Source organism: Bufo bufo, chromosome 9 (assembly GCF_905171765.1).
Source record: "Bufo bufo chromosome 9, aBufBuf1.1, whole genome shotgun sequence".
Classification (NCBI taxonomy): Eukaryota; Metazoa; Chordata; class Amphibia; order Anura; family Bufonidae; genus Bufo; species Bufo bufo.
This window is the reverse complement of record NC_053397.1, coordinates 159438661-159464846: the sequence shown is the minus strand read 5'-3', so window position 1 is coordinate 159464846 and position 26186 is coordinate 159438661. Positions and strand designations below refer to the sequence as shown.

Below are 26186 nucleotides of genomic sequence, written 5' to 3'. Positions count from 1 at the left end.
ATTTGAATGTTGAAAACATCACATGGAGGTGATCTGCCTGGTCACATGACCCTCCATCAGCAGCGGCCATCTTATGGACAGGACCTCTGAGTGGACAGCACAAAAGACTTTGTAAACAAGGGGGTATACCTTATGAAATATACAAAATGGTGCAGAATTTCAACAAAGGCTATATTAGTAAGTGCCGTATAATCATCTCACAAATACATTGGTCAACAATAACCAGAAAGTGGCCAACCCCTTTAAGCATTGCAGTCTGAGCGATTGAATGATCAGACGTTCGGAAAAAAAATTAAAAACAAAACTGAAAAAGTACGTTAAAAAGAATAAATTATTAAAAATTCAAATCACCCCCTTTCCCAGTTGTAAATGTAAAAATAAAAAATTAGTGTATCAATGTGTACGAAAATGTCTGTTCTGTTAAAATATTAAATTATTTATCCAGAACAGTGAATTTCCATAGCAGAAAAAATGCTCGAATTGCTGTTTTTTTGTCACCTCAGGCTCCTGAAAAAATTGTGATCAAGAAGTTGCATGTACCAAAAAAAAAAAAAATACAGCTCACCCAGAAAAAAAACAAGCCCTCACACAGCTCTATAGATGTAAATATAATTATGGGTATCAGAATATGGCAATGCAAAAAACATTCTTTAAAAAACAAATTTAAGTAGTAAAGCATAAGAAAGCCTATATAATTTTGGCATCACTATAACTGAACTGACCCACACAATAAGGCCTCATGCACACGACCGTTCCAATTTTTGCGGTCCGCAAATTGCGGATCCGCAAAACACGGAAGTCGCCCGTGTGCCTTCAGCAATTTGCGGAACGAAACAGGCGGCGCATTGTAGAAATGCCTATTCTTGTCTTTAAAACGGACAAGAATAGGACTGTTATATTTTTTTTGCAGGGCTACGTAATGGAGCAACGGATGCAGACAGCACATGGAGTGCTGTGTGCATCTTTTGCAGCCCTATTGAAGTGAATGGGTCCACACCCAAGCCGCAAAGACTGTGGCTCAGATGCGGACCAGAACAACCGTCGTGTGCATGAGGCCTAAATGTAATGTTATCTTTAGTGTGAGTAAAAAAAGCAAAATCCCCCAAAATACTGCACAAATGCACTTTATCTCTGAATTTTTGATATATAAAAAAATGCCATTAAAAAAAAATACTTGTTCCGCAAACAACATGCCCTAATACAGCTATGTGAATGGGAAAGGAAGGCTACTTTCACACTAGCGTTTTTAGTGAATCCGTCATGGATCTGCAAAAACGCTTTAGTTACAATAATACAACCGCATGCATCCATCATGAACGGATCCGGTTGTATTATGTCTTCTATAGTCATGACGGATCCGTCTTGAACACAATTGAAAGTCAATGGGGGACGGATCCGTTTTCTATTATGCCAGATTCTGACAGAGAAAACTGATCCATCCCTATTGACTTCCATTGTGTGCCAGGACGGATCCGTTTGGCTCTGCTTCATCAGGCGGACAGCAAAACGCTCCAGGCAGCGTTTTGGTGTCCGCCTCCAAAATGGAATGGTGACTGAACTGAGGCAAACTGATGCATTCTGAGCGGATCCTTTTCCATTCAGAATGCATTAGGGCAAAACTGATCAGAGTGTGAAAGTAGCCTAAAAAAAAAAGGATACGGCTCTTTGAAGTTGGTGAGGAAAAACTAAAACTTTTTATGGCGGGAAGGGGTCAAAACTCATCTGAGCCTTTGATCACATTGGAAGACATTAAGGCAAACTTGAGATGAGCTGTCTGTACCTCACACAGTGACCATAATGTATAACTGACCACATATATCTGTACACACTGTATCTATTATATCTCGTACCTCAGTACACTGCTCTATATAATGTATATATACCATATTTCTCGCTTTATAAGACGCACCTGATGATAAGGCACATCCCGGGTTTTAGGCCCCTTTCACACGAGCAAGTTTCATGCACTGGACTCGCAGCGTGTGTCAGAGAGAGCACCCGTCCTGACCTCCCAGCATCATTATATTGATTTATGATGCTATGTAACCCTTACAGTTCTGGAATGTATTGGATAACACTGACAGCATTATGTCACTGTTTTATCTAATACATTCCAGAAATGTAAGGGTTACATAACACCATAAATCAATATAATACTATGCGACCCTGTCAGTACTGGGAGGTCTGGACGGAAGCTGCCACATACTCAAGCTGCAAGTCGAACTCGTTCATCTGAAAGGGGCCTTAGGAATTAAAAATTACACAAAACAACAGGCTAGGCCCCACAGCTAGGGAACAAGGAAAGGTCCTGAGCCTTTTCCCTGACTGCTACAAACATGAACAAATCTCGATGGTAGAAGTGTTCATGCACTCGAACCTAATGCCTGCTGCAACTGATACAAACCCTCAGCTAGGGAGCAGGCGAAAAGACAACCGGTTCCTTGCACAGGATGAAGCAACCCACGTCTACCTAAGGCCTAGCCAGAACAAACAACAAAAGGGAAGGAAGGAGGACTTAACTGAACACGAACTGGGAGCAAGAGATCCACAAAACACCAGCAGAGAACTCCAGGAGAAACTATAAACCGCAAGGGCTATAGTGAGAGGCAGGACTAGATAGCATCAATAACAAACTAATGAGCAGAACCTGTGAGGGGTGGGATCCTGCCCAAAGCCACAACAAAGCAATCTGTCAGATAGGTTCACGTGCAGCAAGTCTGACAGATCTTCTCAGATCATTCACAGGGCAGGGCGTGACAGTACTCCCCCCTCTACGGGTGACCTCCGGGCACCCAGGACCAACTTTATCCGGGTGTGCCCTGTGAAAGGTGTTCACAAGGTGGCTAGCATTGACATCGGTAGCCGGAACCCACATTCTTTCCTCAGGACCGTATCCCCTCCAATGCACCAGGTACTGAAAGGAACACCGAAGAACACACGAGTTGAGTATTCTGGAGATCTGAAACTCCAGATTACCATCTACCAAAACAGGAGGAGGAGGCAAAGGAGATGGTTCAGCAGGTTCAACATACTTCTTCAACAAGTACCTGTGAAACACATTATGGATCTTCCCGGCCTGCGGAAGTTCCAGACGCCACCAGATTAATAATGGGCGAGATTTTGTAAGGACCAATAAATCTTGGGCGCAACTTCCAAGAGGGTACTTTCAACTTAATGTTCTTAGTGGACAACCACACCAAATCACCCACACACAGGTCCGGACGAGTCATACGTCTCTTGTCAGCCATCCGTTTATATCTTTCGCCCATCTTTTTCAAATTAACCTGAATCTTCCGCCAGATAGAAGACATTAGTTTTCATTAGTTTGTTATTGATGCTATCTAGTCCTGCCTCTCACTATAGCCCTTGCGATTTATAGTTTCTCCTGGAGTTCTCTGCTGGTGTTTTGTGGATCTCTTGCTCCTAGTTCGTGTTCAGTTAAGTTTAATGTGGATAAGTGCAAGATAATGCACCTGGGGCGTAAAAACCCAAGGGCAGAATATAGAATATTTGACACAGTCCTGACCTCAGTATCTGAGGAAAGGGATTTAGGAGTAATTATTTCAGAAGACTTAAAGGTGGGAAGACAATGTAATAGGGCAGCACGAAATGCCAGCAGAATGCTTGGATGTATAGGGAGAGGTATAAGCAGTAGAAAGAGTGAAGTGCTTATGCCGCTGTACAGAACACTGGTGAGACCTCACTTGGAGTATTGTGCGCAGTACTGGAGGCCATATCTCCAGAAGGATATAGATACTCTAGAGAGAGTTCAGAGAAGAGCTACTAAACTAGTACATGGATTGCAGGATAAAACTTACCAGGAAAGGTTAAAGGACCTTAATATGTATAGCTTGGAAGAAAGAAGAGACAGAGGGGATATGATAGAAACTTTTAAATACATAAAGGGAATCAACTCGGTAAAGGAGGAGAGCATATTTAAAAGAAGAAAAACTACCACAAGAGGACACAGTTTTAAATTAGAGGGGCAAAGGTTTAAAAGTAATATAAGGAAGTATTACTTTACTGGGAGAGTAGTGGATGCATGGAATAGCCTTCCTGCAGAAGTGGTAGCTGCAAATACAGTGAAGGAGTTTAAGCATGCATGGGATAGGCATAAGGCCATCATTCATATAAGATAGGGCCAGGGACTATTAATAGTATTCAGTATATTGGGCAGACTAGATGGGCCAAATGGTTCTTATCTGCCGACACATTCTATGTTTCTATGTTTCTAAGAAGAGAATCTCTTCTCTTCAGGTATACCAGAAGATTCGGTCCCAGAAAAAGTACCAAACTGAGGGTGAAAACCATATGCGCCAAAAAATGGTGACTTATCAGTTGACTCCTGTCTACGGTTATTCAAGGCAAACTCAGCCAAGGACAAAAACGATGACCATTCTTCCTGATTCTCAGCGACAAAACACCTCAAATAAGTCTCCAGGTTCTGGTTAGTGCGCTCAGTTTGTCCATTTGACTGAGGATAGAAAGCTGAAGAGAAAGACAACTGAATACCCAGACGAGTGCCTTCCAAAACCTGGAAACAAATTACGTCCCTCTATCAGACACCACATCAGAGGGGATGCCGTGTAATTTCACGATGTTATCAATAAACACCTGAGCGAGAGTTTTAGCATTGGGCAAACCTGATAATGGTACAAAGTGAGCCATCTTACTGAAGCGGTCCACCACCACCAAAATCACAGTTTTCCCAGAGGAACTTGGTAAATCAGTGATGAAGTCCATGGACAAATGCGTCCAAGGACGAGATGGAATGGACAACGGAAGAAGAGATCCTGATGGCCGAGTGTGAGCTACCTTAGCGCGTGCACATGTCTCACAAGCTGCAACATAGCCCTCAACACATTTAAGCAAACCTGGCCACCAGAATCTCCGGGAAATAAGATCCACCGTGGATCTACTCCCAGGGTGTCCCGCAAGGACAGTATCATGATGTTCCTTGAACACCTTGTGTCGCAGTTCTGAAGGAACAAACAACTAACCTGGAGGACAGGAATCAGGTGCCTCACCTTGAGCCCCCAGCACTTCCGCCTCCAGCTCAGGATAAAGAGCGGATACCACCACCCCATCAGCCAAAATCGGAGCGGGAACCTCTGAATCCCCCCCCCCACCCAGGAAAGCTACGTGACAAAGCATCCGCTTTGACGTTTTTGATCCCAGGACGATAAGTGACCACAAAATTAAACCTGGTAAAGAACAATTACTATCTGGCCTGCCTAGGGTTCAGACGCTTAGCTGATTGCAGGTAAGCCAGATTCCTATGGTCAGAAATTACCATAATCGGATGAATCGCTCCTTCTAGCCAATGACGCCATTCCTCAAAGGCCAATTTGATGGCCAACAACTCTATTCCCAACATCATAATTTCTTTCGGCAGCAGAGAGTTTCTTAGAGAAAAAAAGCACACGGACGCCATTAGCGACAAAACTGCTCCGACTCCCATTTCTGATGCGTCAACCTCCACAATGAAGGGTTGAGACACATCGGGTTGCATCAGAATAGGAGCGGAAGCAAAACATTCCTTAATAGCAGAAAAAGCCTGTAATGCCTCTTTCGACCAGACAGAGAAGTCAGCGCCCTTCCTAGTCATATCGGTCAAAGATTTGACAATAGTGGAATAATTCAGGATGAATTTCCTGTAGTAATTAGTAAATCATAAAAACCGCATCAGAGCTTTCTGATTCTCTGGCTGGTCCCATTCTAGTACCGCACGGACCTTTTCGGTATCCATGCGAAAACCTGAGGCAGAAAGTAAATAACCCAGAAACTGCAGTTCCTGAACAGCAAACACACATTTTTCCAATTTAGCATACAATTTATTCTCCCAAAGGATCAATAATACTTGTCTTAAATGATCCTGATGAGTCTCCATATCAGGTCAGTAATTCAGTAGGTCAACGAGGTAAACAACTATAAACCTCCCCAACAAATGATGAAAAATGTCATTGATAAAGTGCTGGAAGACTGCCGGGGCATTAGTTAAACCAAAGGGTATTGGGTATTGAAGGCCATCTTCCATTCATCCCCTTCCCTGATTCAGATTATAAGCTCCTCTTAAATCCAACTTAGAAAACACCTTGGCACCGACAATCTGATCAAATAGATCCGGAATCAAGGGAAGGGAATAAGGGTCCCGGACAGTAATGAGATTCAGTTCCCGGAAATCTAGGCAAAGTCTAAGGGACCCGTCTTTTTTCTTTTTTACTAAAAAGAACCCCGCTGCCATAGGTGATTTAGATGGTCTAATATGTCCTTTTGCCAAACTCTCGGCAATATACTCTCACATAGCTACTCTTTCGGATTGGGAAAGATTATATAACTGAGATTTTGGCAATTTAGCTCCGGGAATAAGATTGATCAGACAATCATACTCTCGGTGGAGGGGCAACTCCCGATCTCCACCTTCCAAGAATATGTCCGAAAAATCAGAAAGAAACGGAGGTAACACCTTAGTGGATACCCCAGAAGTAGATGCGCCGAGACAGTTGTCCATACAAAAATCACTCCAATTACTGATTTGTCTAGTTTGCCAACCAATGGTAGGATTATGTTTGGTCACCCATTGTAAACCCAGAACCAGCGGAGCAGGCAAACCTTTAAGAACAAAACAAGAAATAGATTCAACATGAGAATCACCCACCCTCAAATGAATATCCTGCACAATATGAGTTAGACATTTTTGCGAGAGAGGAGCGGAATCTTTAGCAAACACTGATACAGTCCTGATCAAAAGTTTAAGACCACTTGAAAAATGGCAAAAAATCATATTTTACATTGTTGGATCTTAACAAGGTTCCAAGTAGAGCTTCAACATGCAACAAGGCGGTGTGCGCGTTCAGTCCAGCGCGCGGCCCAGCCGGGAGAAGACTTCAATCAAGATGAGGCCCGCCCCCAGCCAGAATCCAGGAAGTGAACGGCGCGCTGGCAGTAGGTAAGTATGAAAATGCAAAGTGGGATAACCCCTTTAAGGAGTTAAGATGGCTGACATTATCGATGTGCTAATGTCAGCTAAACATAACTATATTAGTGCCATCTCACTGCCTGAAGCTTTTATTGAGAAAAATGAACTGTTATAATATGCTAATTAGCCTCTAGGAGCCGGGGGGGGGGGGGGGGGGGGGGGGTGTTGAACCTGCTCCTAGAGGCTCTGTTTGCCCACCTCTTTTCACGGCCTTCTTCTCTTGATTGACAGGGCCAGGTTGCTCTCCTCCCGCCGGCCGTGTCTGCAGTGTAAATCTCGCGCCGTTCAGTATTCGGCGCAGCCGCAGTGAGGAAGCCAGTAGCCGCCGAGCGTCCTTCCTTCACTGCATAGTTATATTCAGCGGATATTAGCACATCGCTAATGTCAGACAGCTTAAAGGGAACCTGTCACCGGGATTTTGTGTATAGAGCTGAGGACATGAGTTGCTAGATGGCCGCTAGCACATCCGCATTACCCAGTCCCCATAGCTCTGTGTGCTTTTATTGTGTAAAAAAAAATGATTTGATACATATGCAAATTAACCTGAGATGTGTCCTGTCCCTGACTCATCTCATGTACAGGACTCATCTCAGGTTAATTTGCATATTTATGGGAAAAAAAATTCCCACAATAAAAGCACACAGAGCTATAGGGACTGGGTATTGCGGATGTGCTAGCGGCCATCAAGCAACCCATGTCCTCAGCTCTATACACAAAATCCCGGTGACAGGTTCCCTTTAAAGGGTTTCTGTCATGAGAAATACTGTTATGTATCTGGCTGATTAGCGATCTGCTAATGTCAGTAGTACATAACAGTGTGCTTTATGACTCCCTGCCTGCTGCCGTTCTCTTAAAATAAAGCCTTTTATAATATGCTAATGAGCCTCTAGGTGCTAGTGGGGCGTTGCTGCAGCACCTAGAGGCTTCGTCTTCTCACCCTTTGGCACGCCGATGTACAGTTGATTGACATCCTAGTTCTCCTCAGTGCCCCATAAATCCCGCACCTGCGCCATCCTGTTTAGTATTTCAGACATCCCAACCTGCAAAAACTCATTTCAGGGAGGTTTTCTTTTTTTTTCTTTCACTAACTTTTTATTACATTTTCCAGACATCTGCAGTATCTGCACACTTTGCTCTATGGTGTGGAGGACGGGGCTCATCACCCTGCCCCAAATTATCATATTTCTGTATATGATTAAAGGGATTCTGTCACCACCTATAAGCCCTGTGAGCTAAACATCTGCTCATGTCCAGGGTAGCATTCTGATTTCTAAGGTGGCCTTATAAAAGCTATTTGTGGCTTTATTCTGCGGAAAAACAGGTTTTACTAACCTGTCAATCACTGAATTAAGGTGCCCAAGCAGGGGAGGTCTGTGGATGCATGGTGCCCGGCCGCACGCATCGCCGCCTTCTACTCCTCAGTGCCGCCTCTCCCTCCCTCCCGCTTTGAGATCCCGCGCGTGCGCACAGGCTCAGCCTGATGCGCTGTTGCGGACTGCTGCCATCGGCTTCTTCTTGCACTGTGCGCACGCGCCGAGAAGGGGACACTGCTACAGGTTGCCGGAAAAGGTTTACTGCGAGTAAACTAGAGATGGGAAGTTCGGATCTTTCACGTAAATCGGTTCATTTGAATCAGTTCATTCAAATGAACCGATTCATGAATCGAATCTTCGGTTCATTCGCTGAGCTGACAAGAAGCAAGTGAACCGAAGCTTAGGTTGCGCAATGCGCATGCGCGGATGCTTCGATTCACTTGCTGACTCACTGAGTCGGCTCTTGGTCTGAGTCAGGAAGTTTATTCTTTAAAACCCTGTGTGTAATTATCTACCCCACTGTAGGAAAAAACAAGCATCCGGGGGGGTGAATTTAACACTGGGGTAAATAATATAATTAAAATGGAGGGTTAAATGTGTAAATGTATATAAAAAAAAAATATCTCTCTCAATAGTTATATAGCTACTGAATGAGACAGAAGAAGGGATGCCTTTAACATAGATATCTCCTTGAGAAGCCAATTTGACCCTGCGCCGAATATTAAACGGGACGGCACAGACGCGGGATTTTACGGGCACAGAGGAGAACTAGGACGTCAATCAAATGGACATGGGCGTGCCAAAGGGTGAGAAGATGGAGCCTCTAGGAGCTGCAGCAACGCCCCAGTAGATCATTAGCATATTATAAAAGGCTTTATTTTGAGAGAACGGCGGCAGGCAGGGAGTTATAAAGCCCACTGTTATGTTCTGCTGACATTAGCACATCGCCAATGACAGAAACCCTTTAATACCCATTTTTCAGGTGGCAGAAACCCTTTTTAAGGTGAAATATGGCAGGGTCCTTAAGGGGTTAAATGTCAGGGTGACAGCTGGTCCTGAGCTGCCATCTTCCCAGCCTCTCCCTCCTCACAGGGGCTGCTTCTCATGGTTATTGGCAATGCCGCTAAATGCTTGGAAGAATAACCCTGCCTGCATCCTGCACAGCACGACATGTTCTGTGAGAGGATGCAGGTGTCCTCCGCTATTATCGCCATCTAGTGACCGGGCGTGTACATCACTGCACACCCTCCGGCAGGTGGCGTGCATGCGTGTCACTCTAGCACAAGTGCTAAGACTCTATGGTAGTAACCAAGCCCCAGAAGGTTGTGTACGGAAGTGCGTCATGTGATGCCGGAAGTTGTAGGTTACTGGTGGTGGAAATCACACGTGTGGACTGCTGTGGCCGGCAGTGGAGGGAACATGTCCGCGGCGCTGCTCAGGAAGGGGCTGGAGCTGCTGGGCTCTGATTCCGGCGGTGAGGATGGACTGTGTTTTCCATTAGAGAGCAGCCTAGCAGAGGACTGCACTGATCCAGCTGGGGTCTACAGCACGGATCTGCGCTGCTGGGAAACTACTACTCCCAGCAGGAGTGATGACAGTTAGAGATTTGCAGTTTGTGTATTGGTTTATTGAATTCTGTTTGCATTGATGTGTATGTTGTCTAATCAGTGGGTTCATTCCTAAGTTGACAGTGACGCGGGCGAGATGTAACCAACACCATGGTGGTATCTGCCTCTGTGGTCCATAAATGTTTGTTAAAGGAGTTGTCCTAGATCAGGGATGCCTGCGGCCCTCCAGCTATTGTAAAACTACAACTCCCATCCTGCTGTAGACTGTCCGGGCATGCTGGGAGTTCTAGTTTGGTAACCGCTGGAGGGCCGCAGGCTGAGCATCACTGTCCTAGATTATTAAAATATCTTGGACAAGCCCTCAAATCGTCTAAAATAATAATTAAAAAAAACATTCTGTGCACCTTTTAGGCCTGAACGATCATAGATCAGAAGTCGATTTCAAATACTTTGATTTTAAAGCTGTCTCTGTACAGTACTATAATGTATGGGCTCCATGGAGACGAAGTTCGTTTCACCCAAAGTCACGTGAGACTTTGGTGAATGACTTTAATATTCCTGTTTAAAATAGGAATCCGAAGTGAACTTTGGCACCAAGGTACCAGTCAGTACTAAAGCCCACTTTGATTCCTATTTTGCGCCACTTAGGGCGAGACGAACTTTGGCTCCACGGAGCCAATACATTTTAATGCTGTATGGATACAGCATTAAAATAAAAATATTTGAACAAATTGAATTTCGATCTATGATCTAAGCTCGATTCACTCAAGCATAATCCCTTTATCTCCAGCACCGTTCTGTGGCTTGGTCCGGTCTGCTGCTGCTTGTTTACAGACTGGAGCGGTGACATGTCAGTATACAGCATGTGTTCTGTCCTCAGTGGTGTATTGCAGAGTATAGCAACAGGAGGACTGCACTAGCGGCACTGGAGAAAGAGGTAAGTGTAGCATTCTTTTTGATTTAGGTCTGATCCCATGACCATGCTCTGTCCGGGAAACATGGTCCGTGTTTCAGACACATCTCCCAGCGCGTCTGCGGCCCCTGACCCAAACTGGACATATTATAGTTATTTATGATAGTCAGTTTCTATCTAATTGATGGGCTCTTGCAGTGTACTAACATCAGATGAGTACAGTACAGTGGCATCATGATGGGAACTGACTGTATCATAGCAATTTATGGTAGTCAGTTTCTAATTGATGGGCTCTTGCAGTGTACTAACACGATGATGTGAGTACAGTACAGTGGCACCGTGATCAGATAGGAACTGACTGTATCATAAATGACTGATGCAGTCAGTTTGGGTCAAGGGAGCTGCGGTAGGTCCAGGAGATGTCTCCAGCACACGGACCGTGTTTCCGGACCGAACACAGTTGTGTGAATCAGCCCTCAGACCATTTGGTGTTTGTTCAAGATTATTCATTATCTCAGACAACTCCTTTAACCCGTTTGCTACCAACGCCGTAACTGTACGGCGCTGCGAACTGTGTTTAAAATGCCAGTGTCGGGCGCAGGAGCTGCGCCCGATCAGCTGCAGGGGCCTGGCAGTCACTGATAGCTGGACCCCTGCTGACCACAACATGTGCAATGTATAGGGAGGGAGGGAGCTGCCATCGGGTCCCCCCGCTGCTCTGACGGGGACCCGATGGCAGGGAAGGCAGCCCGATGCCTTCCTTAGGCATCATGGCTGCCTTCCTGTAAGCCTGTGAGATACAGCCCCCTGGATCTCACAGGCAGGAAGCTGTACGTGTATTACACTGGTAATACACTTACAGCCAATGCATTACAATACAGAAGTATTGTAATGCATTGTAAAGGGGATCAGACCCCTAAAAGTTAAAGTCCCAGAGTGGGACAAATAATAAAGTGTAAAAAAAAAAGTTACAAAAATAAAGTTTAACACTTTTTTTTTTTTAAAGTTTCAAGTAAAAAAAAGTGTCCTTTTCCCAAAATAAAGTAAAAAATAGGGTAAAAAAGAAAAGTAGACATTAGTATCGCCGTAGTATGGCCAGCTCTATAAAAAAATATCACATGACCTAGCCCCTCAAATGAACACCGTCAAAAAAATAAAATACAAACTGTGTCAAAAGCCATTTTTTGTCACCTTACATCACAAAAAGTTTAATAGCAAGGGATTAAAAAGTCATATGCACCCCAAAATAGTGCCAATCAAACCGTCATCTCGTCCTGCAAAACTTATACCCTAAAAGTTTTAAGTAAAAAAAATAAAAAGCATCCTTTTCCCAAAATGTATTTAAAAAAATTGTAAACAAATAGGTAAAAAAAGAAAAGTAGACATATTAGGTATCGCCGCATCCATATCGACCGGCTCTATAAAAATATCACATGATCCATCACCGTATAAAAAAAAAAATGCCAAAACAGCCATTTTCTGGTCGCATGTTTAAAAAAAAGTGGAATACCAAGCAATCAAAAAGGCATATGTAACACAAAATGGTACCGATCAAACCGTCATCTCATCCTGCAAAAAATTAGCTCCTACCTAAGACAATCGCCCCCCCCAAAAAAAAAAGTCTCAGAAAATGGCAACACAAAAACAATATTTTATTCTGTTCAAAAAGGCTTTCACTGTGTAAAACTTAACAAAAATAAAAATAGCCATATCATATTGGGTATCGCCGCGTCCGTAACAACCTGATCTATAAAAATATCACATGAGAAGGCCCCTCAGGTGAATGCTGTAAAAAAATAAAAATATGCCAAAACAGCCATTTTTTTCACCTTGCCTCACAAAAAGTGTAACACCAAGCAATCAAAAAGTCTTATGTATCCCAAAATGGTACCAATGGAAGCGTCACCTCATTCCGCAAAAAATGAGCCACCACATAAGACAGTCACTCAAAAAATAAAAAACAATGGCACCCTTAAACCAATCCATCAAAATCTGCTTCAAAAGCCATATGGCGCTCCTTCCCTTCTGAGTCCTGCCCTGTGCCCCCATAGCAGTTTGCCACCACATGGGGTGTTGTCGTATTCAGGGGAAAATGGGTAACAAATTATGGGGTGCTTATTCTCCTGTTACCCCTTGTGAAAATGAAAAATTTGAGGCTAAAGCAACATTTTATTGGAAGAAATGAAACTTTTAATTTTCACAGCCAAGTGTTTCCAAATTCCATAAAACGCTTTGGGGGGGTCAAAGTGGTCAGTAACCCCCTTAATATATTCCTTAAGGGGTGTAGTTTCCAAAATGGGGTCACTTTTTGAGGTTTCCACTCTAAGGGTACGTCAGGGTCTCTTCAAATCAAAATGGTACCTAAAAAACATTCTAGCGAAATTTGCCTTCGAAATCCATATGGCGCTCCTTTCTTTCTGACCACTGCCACGAGCCCATAGATCAGTTTACCACCACATATGGGGTATTTCTTTAAACTGCAGAATCAGACTAATATATATTGAGGTTTATTTTGCTGTTAACACTTGCGGTGTTGCAAGAAAAAATTGATTGACATAAAAAATCTACCAAAAAAATGAAACTTCACCTCTGTTTTCCTTTAATTCTTGTGAAACGCCTCAAGGGTTTACAAAGTTTGTAACATCAGTTTTGAATAATTTGAGGGGTGTAGATTCTAAAATGGGGTCATTTATGGGTGGTTTCCATTACGTAAGCCCCCTCAAAATCACTTCATAACTGAATTGGTGCTTAAAAAAAATGTTTTGGAAATTTTGTTACATTTTAATTGTATTTTAATATGAACATTGGTTGATGATTTCATTCCCACTGATTTACTACTGCCTTATGGAAAGTGCAGCCATTTTGGTCATAACCCGCTGTGTGTCCTTGTCAGGTATAAAGAAAAGACCAGGAGGCAACAATCAGCAAGCAGCATTAAGTAGCCACAAGATAGGAATGAAGAAACAGCGCCGGAGACTAAAGCAGCAAGGAAAGCCCCAAAACCAGAAAGCATCAGCCAAAAACAGAGTGATCAGATCGGCCGTGGGTGAGATCCTGAGCACTACACAACAGACCTACCAACACAAATTTTGTCTGGGGTTAATAAATGGCAGAATATCTGCAGGTGTTTTTTATTATATTTTTTTTGCCTCCGTTTTTGTGGTGGCTTTTCAGTCCTTTTTGTGCAAACATTGGGGGCGTTTTATTAAGATCATCATTTTTTGCTGTCCTTTTTTTGTTGCTTTTACGGCAGTGTTCCTGCCAGAAGATGGATATGATTTATGAATTGCTAGCAGTTTGCATTGAAGATCCAGATGGGTGTGTCCCTGCACAGTATGAATCGCAGCATTTCAACTCAGCTGGGTGAATAAATATCACTGATCTCTATGAAAAAGGAGTGCTGTGTCCCGTCCCCCCGTCCCCCCCCCCCCTCAGATTTAGATTCATTACTGGGGCCAAAGGTCTAGAGTTGGATGGTTAGTTGGATATGGCCCACTGAAGTATATCCAGTTGGTGTGCTGCTGTCCTATTTCTTATGGGCTTTTCCCTGCACAGTCTAACACTATTAAATTATTGCTGCTAGTGTCAGACAGCAGGGACACGCCCCCAACTGGTAACATCCATCTGGACCTCCACTGCAATTTATTCATCATTTCTTGAGGGAATAATAAAGGAGTGCCACAACATTGAGCCATGAGAATAAATGCTACTCAATCATATTACTAAAACAGAAATGTCATGAGAGGTGACAGGTCATCTTTAAGTCATCCCCGTTCTTTCCTGTGCTCAGTTCAGTAATAATTCCTTGAGCCAATGAATTGAGATGGACACATGACCACTCCATTGAAAGGCTGTGAGGGATTGTATTCCCTACAGATATATAGGACAAAACCGTCTTGGGGAACTCGCAAACAGAAAAACCAGAAACCCCTAGTCACATCAGTAAGTTGTCATAAGCAGGCGGATGCCGTTTCCCAGACCCATAGACTTCAATAGGTGTGTTTGGTTGACATCAGTAAGTAGTGCACGTCTCAACCTACTGTACAGTCAGTGAAAAACCACTGATGTGCGAAGAAACATATTAAAATCAATGGGTACGTGTGCTGCCCACGGTGCTGCCGATTTTCGCGTCGTTAGCCGCGGGATATCGGCAGCATAACAAGTTAGTACAAAGGTGGTCAGAGGGAAAGGATGGGCGGGCTGAGGGTAGGAAGGGGCGGGGGGACGCAATGATAAGGCTGAGCTAGCAGGGAACCTACGAGGGTAACGCCGCCCTGGGCACTTGCGAGCCCTCATTTGCATATCTTATAGAACCTCAAAAATGATCTTTATAAGTCCAGGATTGATGCCAGAGGTAACGTTTTTATTAAATGTAAGCATGCTAGGGAGCTATGGGAAGGGTTAAAAAAGGGAAATGCTGATGACAGACTCCCTTTAATTCATTTTCTCATTATAGAGGAGTACAAGAAGCAAACCGCGAAGGATCATCTCGCACAGAACCTCAAGTACATGCTTGGTACACAAGCTATTGCAAATGAAGTCTCGTGCCACAAGGTGAGTCAGTTGTAGAAAATCATTTGGAGAATGTTTAGCCTTTATGTACATTTACTGGTAAACTGCTATAAGTATATAAAGGGGACATTTACTAAAGTGTTCACGCCTCTATTGTGGAGTAAAAAACATCACCAATTATGGTGCACTCCATAATTGCTCCATAATTGGTGACTTTTTTTTAACTACTTGCCACGTTTCTAAAGTTTTGAGAAAAGCTCACCTTATACAACTACTCAAACATACTCACATATTTAATGACGATGGGCCCCACCTGTTTTGAACAGATGGTCCTAGAAAACAAAGAACCACACACAAAAAAGATATCTAAAATATACTCCTTGCTTTTTGTAGACAGTGGGGTTGGGAAAAAGATCTAGAATACACATTCACACGTGAAGAAGTTAAAACGTTGCTGGCACAAACACCTAAAGTTTCTAGATGTATACATCTTCAAGAAAACTACTACAAAATGTTAATTAGATGGTACTACACCCCTCTGAGATTGCACCACATATTTTCCTCATGCTCACCAACGTGCTGGAGATGCCTAAAAGAAAAGGGCACCTTTTTGCCCATCTGGTGGGAGTGCCCAATTCTTAAACCGTTTTGGGTAGCTATATGTGACACTTTGTCTAGAATCCACAACAAGGAGTTTCCATTACTGCCCAAGCTGTGTTTACTAGGATTACTTGACCCTTGACTGGGCCCACGATCGGTTTGTTGTCTTTATCAACATCTGTTAGCGGTGGCGAGAGTAATGATAGCAGCAAACTGGAAGTCAATCGATCCACCATCAATTTCCAAGGTATACCGCTTGGAGCAAATTGCACACTGGGAGATGAATAATTCTCCATCATTTGGGCAAACTTGGGGAGCATGGAAGAAATATAGAAACCTATACTGATCAGGTATAAATATATTGAATATATTATATACTGAAAGGTGAAATAACATATGACAATCGGCCTGTTTCCGTGTATATGTCTCAGTCTCAACACCAGTCTTTGTCAATTGTATCACCTTTGTCATTGACATTTCTTTTCCACAATAAAATATTTTAAAAAATAAAAATAAAGTTGTGAGAAAAGGGAGGGGCTTCGTGCGGCCTGCTGGATTTACTATAACTTAGGCTACTTTCACACTAGTGTTTTTTACTGGATCCGGCGGGGTTCAGCAAAAACGCTTCCGTTACTGATAATACAACCGTCTGCATCTGTTATGAACGGATCCGGTTGTATTATGTTTAACATTGCCAAAGATCCGCCATGAACTTCATTAAAAGTCAATGGGGAACAGATCCATTTTCTATTGTGTTAGAGAAAACTGATCCTTCCCCATCGACTTACATTGGGGGTCATGCTGGATCCGTCTTGCTCTGCATCCCAGGACCGGTATAAGTTATAGACTTCAGTTTCTGGCACACGACTGCTAGAGATGCGACTAATTTAATAAGATGCACCTGCCTTTTAATTAATTGGGTGCATCTCATTCTGGCACACAGGGATCAGGTGTAGTGTATAGGAACACCAGGCTGGATAAATCTCTTCCCAATGTTCCTGTCTTTCCAAAACAGTGCCACACCTGTCCAGGGGTTGTTACTGCAGCTCAGCTTCATTGAAGTGAATGGAGTTGAGCTGCAAATACCACACAACGTGAGGATGTGTGGTTCTGTTTCTGATCTGAAAGTAAGTGACCATGTTTTTCTAGACATTCCCTTTAAAGAGGACCTTTCACTACTCTACAAACTAAAAACTAACTATATCAGTGGGCAGAGCGGCGCCCAGGGGTCCCCCTGCACTTACTAGTATGTCTGGGCGCCGCTCCGTTTGCCCGGTATAGGCTCTGGTGTCTGCGCTCCCTCTGTTGTACTGGAGTGATTTTTTGTATGAGGCGTGTCCCTTGCTGCAGCGCTGGCCAATCGCAGCGCACAGCTCATAGCCTCATACAAGAAATTACTCCAGTACAACAGAGGGAGCGCAGACACCAGAGCCTATACCGGGCAAACGGAGCGGCGCCCAGACATACTAGTAAGTGCAGGGGGACCCCTGGGCACCGCTCTGCCCACTGATATAGTTAGTTTTTAGTTTGTAGAGTAGTGAAAGGTCCTCTTTAAATATTTCTGCAGCTGTATCTCTCATGTAGGAAAGCGGCCCTCTACTGATCCTTGGAAGTATTAGAGAATAGATACCCCGAACGCTTTAACCAGTTCAAGACTTTAAGAGCCATAACTTATTTCAGTTTTTTTTTTAACCATGAAAATGTTAAAGGGAAAAATTGTCTGTTTTTCACATCTTTTTCCATTTTTTTTTTTTACTACCACAAGGTTGCAACTAAAATATGTTTTTATTTTAATCATGTCGCCTTTCCATAAAGGTTGTTTTGATTATAGGGGATGTATGGGGTATGTTTGTAGTAGGCAAGCATAAAAGCTGCAGTGTGTCATATATTTTTTAGAATTTTTTTTGTATTTATTTTAATTTATTTTACACTTTTAAAGTGTAACTGTCATTTGTTTGTATAGGGACAGGAATTTTTGTTAAACACCTTATTAGGGAAAGTTGTTTCTTTGTACCAGAGAACAGAGTGTAAAAATTCTCCTTAGCAAAGCTCTAAATGAGTGATAGTAAGGAGAATTGGTCTTCAGCGTTGTACTGAGCACTGAAGACGTGTGTGTATAACAGAAGCCTGTCACTACACTAGTCCATTGATTATGTACAAGTACCCTAACGTCACTGCCGTTCTCAGTGCTTCCTGTTGGCAGCTGAGCTATTTTCTCTCTTCCCTGCGCTTCTCTTTTACAGTAAGTGTACAGTAACATGGTGCACTTACTGTGAGCGCCGGATGCTGAAGGCAAGGATGGTAAAAATAATAAAAGTCCTTCCGTGGGAGCTCTACTGTCACTGACAACTGGCTCCCTTCTCCTGCATCTGTATGCCCCTTGCTTGCAGACCTGATATGCTTGACACACAGGAAACTGCTCCTCCTGCTTTCATGTCGAGATGTCATGAGCAAAAGAGTTTGGCTTTCTTCCCAGGCTGTCAAGACCACGCTCTTTGGTCCTGCCTCACTCTCCCCACCAGCCTTGACACCCCCACCCCTTACCCAAATGTTCAGTAACCTGTAGATATGCTGTGACCAGAAATGGAAAGCAGGCTCTGGGTGGTCTCAAGGCTTCTTGGTGTGTGAGTCGGGGATGTGACACCTGAGTCAGACCTCACTTAGTTCTGAAGGTATGTCATATATCTTCTATATAAAAAGAATCTTCATATAAAAGAGAGGATAAAAAAAATAAAAATTAAATTATATTATCCTTCAGGCAGACATAATCGCCTCTAAGTTCTTTTTATCGGGTATCTTAATTTGATTTGTGCAAGCAGTGAAACAAAGGGACAATTGTATATGCAAAAATATATATATTGTTTATTATAAAACAAAGAATATAAAATCAATACAATTGCAAAACAAAATAATACCCAAAATGTACCACACGGTGGTGTTAACACACCCCTATCTGATCAGCACAGTATGATTTAGTGATTTTTAACAAACAGACTCCTATACCAAGAGAAACTTAGGATCTTCTGTTTATCAAACAGGCTATAACAATAAAACACAGATATACAGGGAAATAACTGTTATCCCTTGACTCTGTTTTCCTATGACCAAACAAAAATATATGATATTAATATGATAAAATATTCAGCTCGGCAATCAGACTAAGGAAAATAACTTCCCAAGGGTTTAGTTCTCTTTTCAAATAATGTCAGATCTTCCATTAACAACATGCATCTTCGCTAAGAGAATAATCAGTATTATGGAGGCGCCTAACACTATATATTCCCACAGTATGGGAACTCTTGGCTATATACCGAGAGAAATATCTTATTAATATCACGAGTAGTAAACAAAATATATGTTACCGGGTCAAAGGTAGACAGAGTTCAGATGGGACCAGTTCTTAAGAACTTTCCTAGTAATCCCAAAAAATAATCCAAGTTTCTTCTAGTAAAGTTTTCTTTTTGATTGAATGAATGGATGGATGGATCTATGGCTTAATATGGATCTATATGGATCTCTGGATCACATGAGTAATTCCCCCCCCCCCCCCCCCCCCCCCACATGAGTAATTCCCCCCCCCCCCCCAATATAATATTGTCCATCTGCCTCCAGATGGCACTGCGGTACTGCAGATGAACATCACAACTTTTAAGCATTAAAACGAAATATCTAATAATACGTTCACATGACCTGCTTGACCTTCTTAATATAAATCATTGAGGAAGGTCTTTTCCTGACACTTTTAATTACCTATATCCTGGACTTGTTGGAGTTGGCTGTCTTCTCCTATCTTTTTGAAATATAGTTTGACTTGATGAAAATGTTATATAACGGCTTTGATGCTTGGCATCGGAATTTGTACATTTCACTTATCTACATCCATGAATAACTATTGTTTTGAAGTAACATTTACTCTTCTCAGAAATCCAATTAACATAAACTTACTTCAATGTTTCTGTACCTTCTATAATACCTTCTAAATGATAAATACATGGTATAACATATATATAAATCGATATATTGTTACACATAGATAACACATTATATGAATTTTTGATTGAAATATGTTATAAACTAAAATATACTATATATATATATATATATATATATATATATATATATATATATATAAAAAATTGATCCTCATACAGCAGGTGTGCCTCAAGGATATGAGTCCTTATCACGTCATGGCTTATCCATGAAACAACCTTGTTCCCTCCAGACAGACATGTCTTATGAAGTTGGTATACTCCCCATAGATAATCCCATATCTTTAGCCATAACTTTTAAATACAATGTCCGTTTATGTTCACAATTATTTTTATATAAACTGTACTTGCCATGAACTCATCTTGGCTTCCTCAGTCATATAATAGAACTTTGGTTCAGGCTGATTTTATTCTTAAAGGCAATGAGATGAGCATTCATTTTGGTTATAATGTCATTAGATAATATTGTATACGTATGAAAATGCACAACAGGTATATCATTTTAAAATCAGTTCTACCTCCCAGGCCAACCCCTGTTTCCTTGAATCCTCTTACAAAGTAACATGTCATTTTCATTTCTTATCTATCTTAAACGATGCAGCACCCATATATAACAGCCTGTCAGTATACCACATGACTTTTTTTAATTATATTTCTCATACAGATTCTGAATCAGCACTTTGGACGGAAAGCAAAAGACCAGCGTGTCAAAAAGCAAAAGAAGGTGGTAGAAAAGTCTGTCTTTACAGATCAGGACTTCGAAAAGTTTCAGAAAGAGTATTTTGGAGCCAGATAGCAGAGAGGAGGTTCAGTCACCCCTTGGCAGATATATTACTTTATTTCAAGTCTACTGGTTTTCTTATGTGTTATGGGGCATTAGAAAGGATCAGAACATTTTGTGGTGGACTAAACAAAGACACGCTGGACTGCATTTCTCTGTAAAATGTTATCACTGTGTCTATAATCTTTGTTATAAAACTGGGGGAAATGTAGAAATGATATGTCGCTATGGAAAGAGAGTGCCTGAAACAATAAAAAGAGCAAAGAGTGGAAAGTAAAGAAAGGTGGATAGAGGGAGGCATGCTTTCAGAATGATATTATTAACGAAGGCCACTATGCTAGTAAAGGGGGTTTCCAGTAAGATTAAAAAAAAAAAAAAAAGTCCAGAACATGTTAAAAATCACCATGAAGGATTTCTGTCCATTCCCATGCCGCTGGCCGTCTGAGACGTCGGTCCCTGCTGCTCTACTCTTCCTGTCTGGGCTCAACATGGTAGAAACGCTAGGAAAGGCCTGCTCCTGCAATCACTCTAAGGCCTCATGCACACGACCGTGGCCCGTATTGCAGCCCACAAACAGTGGGTCCACAATATGCAGGCATCGGTCGTGTGTTCCCCGCATCACGGATGCGGACCCTTTGACTTGAATGGGTCCGCAATCCAGAGCATCTATTTTTTTTTCGCCGGTGCGGACGTATCACCTATTCAAGTTGAATGGGTCTCGATCCATCACGGGTGCCGCACGGAAGTTGCCCTGCATTGGGGACCGCAAATTTGCGGTCCCCAATGCATGGAACGGCCGTGTGCATGAGACCTAAGACTGGTTTCACATCACAGTTTATTTTTCAATTTTTCTGATCCATCAGAAGAACAGAAAAAGGAGCAAAAAAAACCTGATCCTGTATTTTAAGCATCAATTATGCAAATTTTTTCTATCCATTTTAGCTACTTCCATCTGAGATCCGTTAGCTGCCACTCAGGATTACTAAAGCAATCTTGCATTTTGTCCCAGTGTTGATTATCCTTTTTGTTTCTCCTTAATTGCTTAATCCATCAGACGGCTGATAGCCACATGCTTTCAACAGAAGACAATGGAGGTTAATACCAGTGAGTTATTAAGGTGGTCCTTCACCCACTGAACAGCCCCATACAAACAGATGGGGGCCGTGAGGGACATGTCATGTGACTGTTCAGTCAAGATGGATGTTTCATCGAACGCATAGCCCCCACTAGCTTTCTGGTATTAGCTCCGATAGATGCCCTAACTATAGCTAGATGAGACCTCTGTAATACAGTGCCCTCAATACAATATTTTCATTGTCATAAATGTGAAAGACTGCTTCAAGACACATTTTATGTAAGGAGTGGAATAAAAAATGATCACAATTCTTATTACTACTATATTGCCAGTCCTTTCATTTGTTGTTAGAATATATTAGTATTTCTTTTATTTCTAATGCATCTGAAATAAATTATGAATCAACTTTGCAAATAGTGTAAAAGAGAGTCTTTAGCACATTACACACTACTAGATTACTGGACCGGTGACATAAAAAGTACAAACATACCTATGGTGGACCCGTGCCTGGCTTTAGCTTACAAATACTGATGCAAAATATCCACCAAAGTATGCAACTGAATAATGACTTAAGAGAATTGGTAGACTTTCAATGTCTGAGCATACCCAGATGTGCTTGTAGGAATCTGCATGGACAAGAAGGCTAAGTCATGGACTATGTCATCTGCGCTGCACCGGTCTTGTTGAATAGACCATTTACTGACTGGTGACCAGTATGCACTTGGGAGGAGATTTATCAAACTGGTGTAAAGTAGAACTGGCTTAGTTGCCCATAGCAACCAATCAGATTCTACCTTTGATTTTCCACAGGAGCTGTGAAAAATGAAAGGAGGAATCTTATTGGTTGCTTTGGGCATCTAAGCCAGTTCTACTTTACACCAGTTTATTAAATGACGCCCTTAAAGTCCACTAGATATGGGTAGGATGACCTACCTTTTCTCCATGTCTCCAAGCACACAGGAAAGCGGCCCTCCTAGGCAATGGCTCTCAGTTTTCTTTCATTGAATGGGTTGGCCACATTGATGGGTCCCCATATTTGCGTTGTGTGGCTCTACCATGTGCCATACTTTACCAATTGGGATGCATTGTAAGCTGTATCCTTAGGTTTAAAGTTTTTGCACTTGTGATGCATTTCTCATTTTTAGCCACATGGTGGCAGCAACACAATGTATTTTATTATGTACAATTGTATATACAGTATTTCCATTCCACCAGCCAAATGTCACCTATAAAGAATGGGATTTTCTAAACTGACATTTATGACTGTCTATGTTGCACTGGTATCTCGCCAAAAGCACATATATTAAAGCATGTGCTTTAAAGGGGTTTTCCACTTTTACTATATTGATGACCTATCCACAGGTCCTATCATATCAATGGGGCCTGAGTGTTGGCACCCCCGCCGATCAGCTTTTTGAAGAGAACGCAGTACTCCTACCAGCGCTACCTTCTCTTCACTATTTACCTGCTCACCGCCATCACTGCTGCGGCAAGCAGGTGTAATTACAGCTCCTCCGTCCTATTCACAATGGGCCGGCAGGGCTGTAATTACACAAATATATCCACATAATCCACTCAGTCGTATTAGTCTTGTTTAAAAGGTTATTCGTGAGGTATAAATAATACTCACTCTTTTGAAGCTTTGCTTGTATTTTTTCAGTCCTTCCTTCAGTTCTTATAAATAAATCGCTATAATGCATAGTTAGGGTCCATTCACACGTCCGTTGTTTCTTTCCTGGTCTGTTCCGTTTTTTGCTGAACAGATCTGGATCCATTCATTTTCAATGGGTCCTGAAAAAAAACGGACAGCTCAATGTCTGATTTTTTTTTCAGGACCCATTGAAAATGAATGGGTCCAGATCTGGTTCAGATCTGTTCAGCAAAAAACGGAACAGATCAGGAAAGAAACAACGGACGTGTGAATGGACCCTAATCCTGAGAGCACTGAGCTGACTGCTATCCCATGCTGCACAGGTTGTGGTATACTAAAGCAATAGTCGATGATTCCTGTAATTACACAAAACCAGAGAACCCCTTTAAGTGCATTTTAGGGTGCATTCGTTGCATTACTCAATACCGCTGTATAAAGCTTGTTTGAAGTCTGATATTAAGGTGGTAGTTCTTTTGGGTAAAACCAAATGATGTGTCCGACCACACGTGGCAGCCAATAGCCACACAATTTTGCAGCAGAATTTATCCTTGAACGTTTGACCAGTTGTAGCCAATTTGGAGCTTTCTCACATAATTATAGAAAATATGGGGAAAGGGTCTGTTTCTAGTCACAGATGCAAAGGTGTAATCAGATTCAACTGTAGGTTTCTATGCACCTAAGGCCTCATGCACATGACCGTTGTTTTGGTCCACATCACTTGCTCCGTGTGCTGTCCGCATCCGTTGCTCCGTTCCATAGCCATGCAAAAAAAATATAACATGTCCGTTTTGCGGACAAGAATAGGCATTTCTAAAAATGGGCCGCCTGTTCCGTTCCACAAGTTGCGGAAGGCACACGAGCAGCTTCTATTTTTTGCGGACCGCAAAAACCGGAACAGTCATGTGCATGAGGCCTAAGCCTGGGTTTTTATATATTAAAGAGTATCTAAACCTTTAATTAACTTTTTGGTAAAAATGTCCTTAATTCCCTAATACTTTTTGTTCTATACTTTGTTAATGCATTTTGAATAGAGATACCGCAGCGCAGGGAGTACCTGTGCCCCTCCAGAGGTTTACTAAAGGCTGGCATAGCACATGGGTACCCTGTGCTATGCTAGGATTAGCTGAACAGAGCGGGCTCCTGCCTGTGCCTGCTTCACTAAGCTAAAAGTCCTGCATGTCAGCTCTTAGTTTGGCGAAGCAGGCACACGCATGAGCCCGCATCATTCAGCTAATCCTGGCATAGCACATGGTTACAGGGTACCCATGTGCTATGCCAGCATTTAGTAAACCTCTGGTAGTTGCCCAGGCAGGAGTAGCAATGTGCGCTTGTGCCCGTACTCCCTGCCCTGCTGCGGCCCCATTCATAAACTGTAGAGCCCTAGAAGTCAGCGGTGTGGAGAAAAGTGAATTTGAAGCACACAGGGAAAGGTGCGCGTTAGGGTTGGGAGGGGGGGGGGGGGGCGGGATGCGATATCTCTTTTAAAAAATTTAAAATGCATTGACAAAGTATATTACAAAAAGTATTATTAGGGCATTTAGGACATTTTACTAAAAAGTTAATTAAAAGTTTACTTACTCTTTAACAGCAGCAATACTGCAGTGGTTTTTCAGCAATAGCAGATAAAGTACATGATTTTGTGTGCTCCGTCTCTTGCTTGTTGAGAAAGTGCAGCGATTTGTAGCAAACCATTGTAGTCTTGCTGCACATCACAGTACTGGCAGCGGAATTACATTCAGAAGATCTGCAGTAGCGTTAACATCTCCTTCTCATGCTGCGGACATTTCCTGAGACAAAGATCTTGTACTCCCCAGAGAATACTGTATATTATAAACTAATAAGAGGGTGGAAAATGATGTTAAATTGGTTCAGGAAAAGTACCCAATGCCCATAGGGCTAGGATGTTTTTTCCTTCTTTTTGGACGAAATTGGCTGATACAAGTATGTGAAGGGTTAATCATGGCAGATGTTCTTTAATGACTGGTCCCTACTAGTGTCTGCTTTCTTAGTATTGCAGGCTGCATATTTCAATATTTGGTAGTTGTCAGTCTTTCCTAATGTAGCATTATGTAATTCTCATAGTGATCATTATCCTGGTACTAGTGTGGCGGTTAGAGTATTTGCTTACAAATATAATGTGTGTGGGTGTATGTGCTAAAGGGGATACTGGTTCCTGGTACACTTTTACACCACAGCCTTGTAATCGTGCGATGTTCTTTCCAGTAAATTTAGGAGCCCTTCTCCACCATCCACACAGCGACCACATGGGCAGGGATCAGTCACAGTAACATACGCAATACATATTTCCTGTGGAGCAGTTTTCCGGTCTTGCCCAAATACAAGCTCACATCCTGCTGTTGAAATTTCTGATTGCTTTTAACTTGGAACATTTGGTACTGAAAACAGAAGTATGCTCATGTTCTCCATTTCTGGATTATTTTGTAGATCCAAAAATAGGGCATCAAGATTCCTGTAAAGTTCTATGAGAAATGGGGAAATTTATGTGACAAACACACTTTAAAAAAGTTCTAGAGGAAACAAGTGGCCCTTTTACAACGACAACCTCACCTATAGCACTCCTTTTCCTGAGTACTAATAGTGTTCCCCCAGATACCCCTAGGACTTACACCATTCAGCCCTATTGTAACAACCAGACAGTCGAAGAGAATAATATGAAGTGCATACCAACACTGACAAACAAGTATATAGACGTAAACAGGAACAATAAAAAAGGTGAATGAGGCGCACAGGAACACACAAGGACCAAGCAGAGGTGCACTCAGTAAAGTGGACTCACCCAGTCCA

General features: G+C 42.3%; 1 protein-coding gene across 1 annotated transcript; it reads left to right on the top strand.

Annotated features, from left to right (window-relative positions):
• The first annotated feature begins 9631 nt into the window (after window positions 1-9631).
• Window positions 9632-21539, top strand: RPS19BP1 (ribosomal protein S19 binding protein 1). The gene is made up of 4 exons (XM_040407745.1): window positions 9632-9766; window positions 13667-13819; window positions 15230-15327; window positions 20539-21539. Exons 1-4 carry the CDS (start codon window positions 9640-9642, stop codon window positions 20668-20670), a joined length of 510 nt encoding a protein of 169 aa, XP_040263679.1. The 5' UTR covers window positions 9632-9639; the 3' UTR covers window positions 20671-21539.
• Window positions 21540-26186: the final 4647 nt, after the last annotated feature.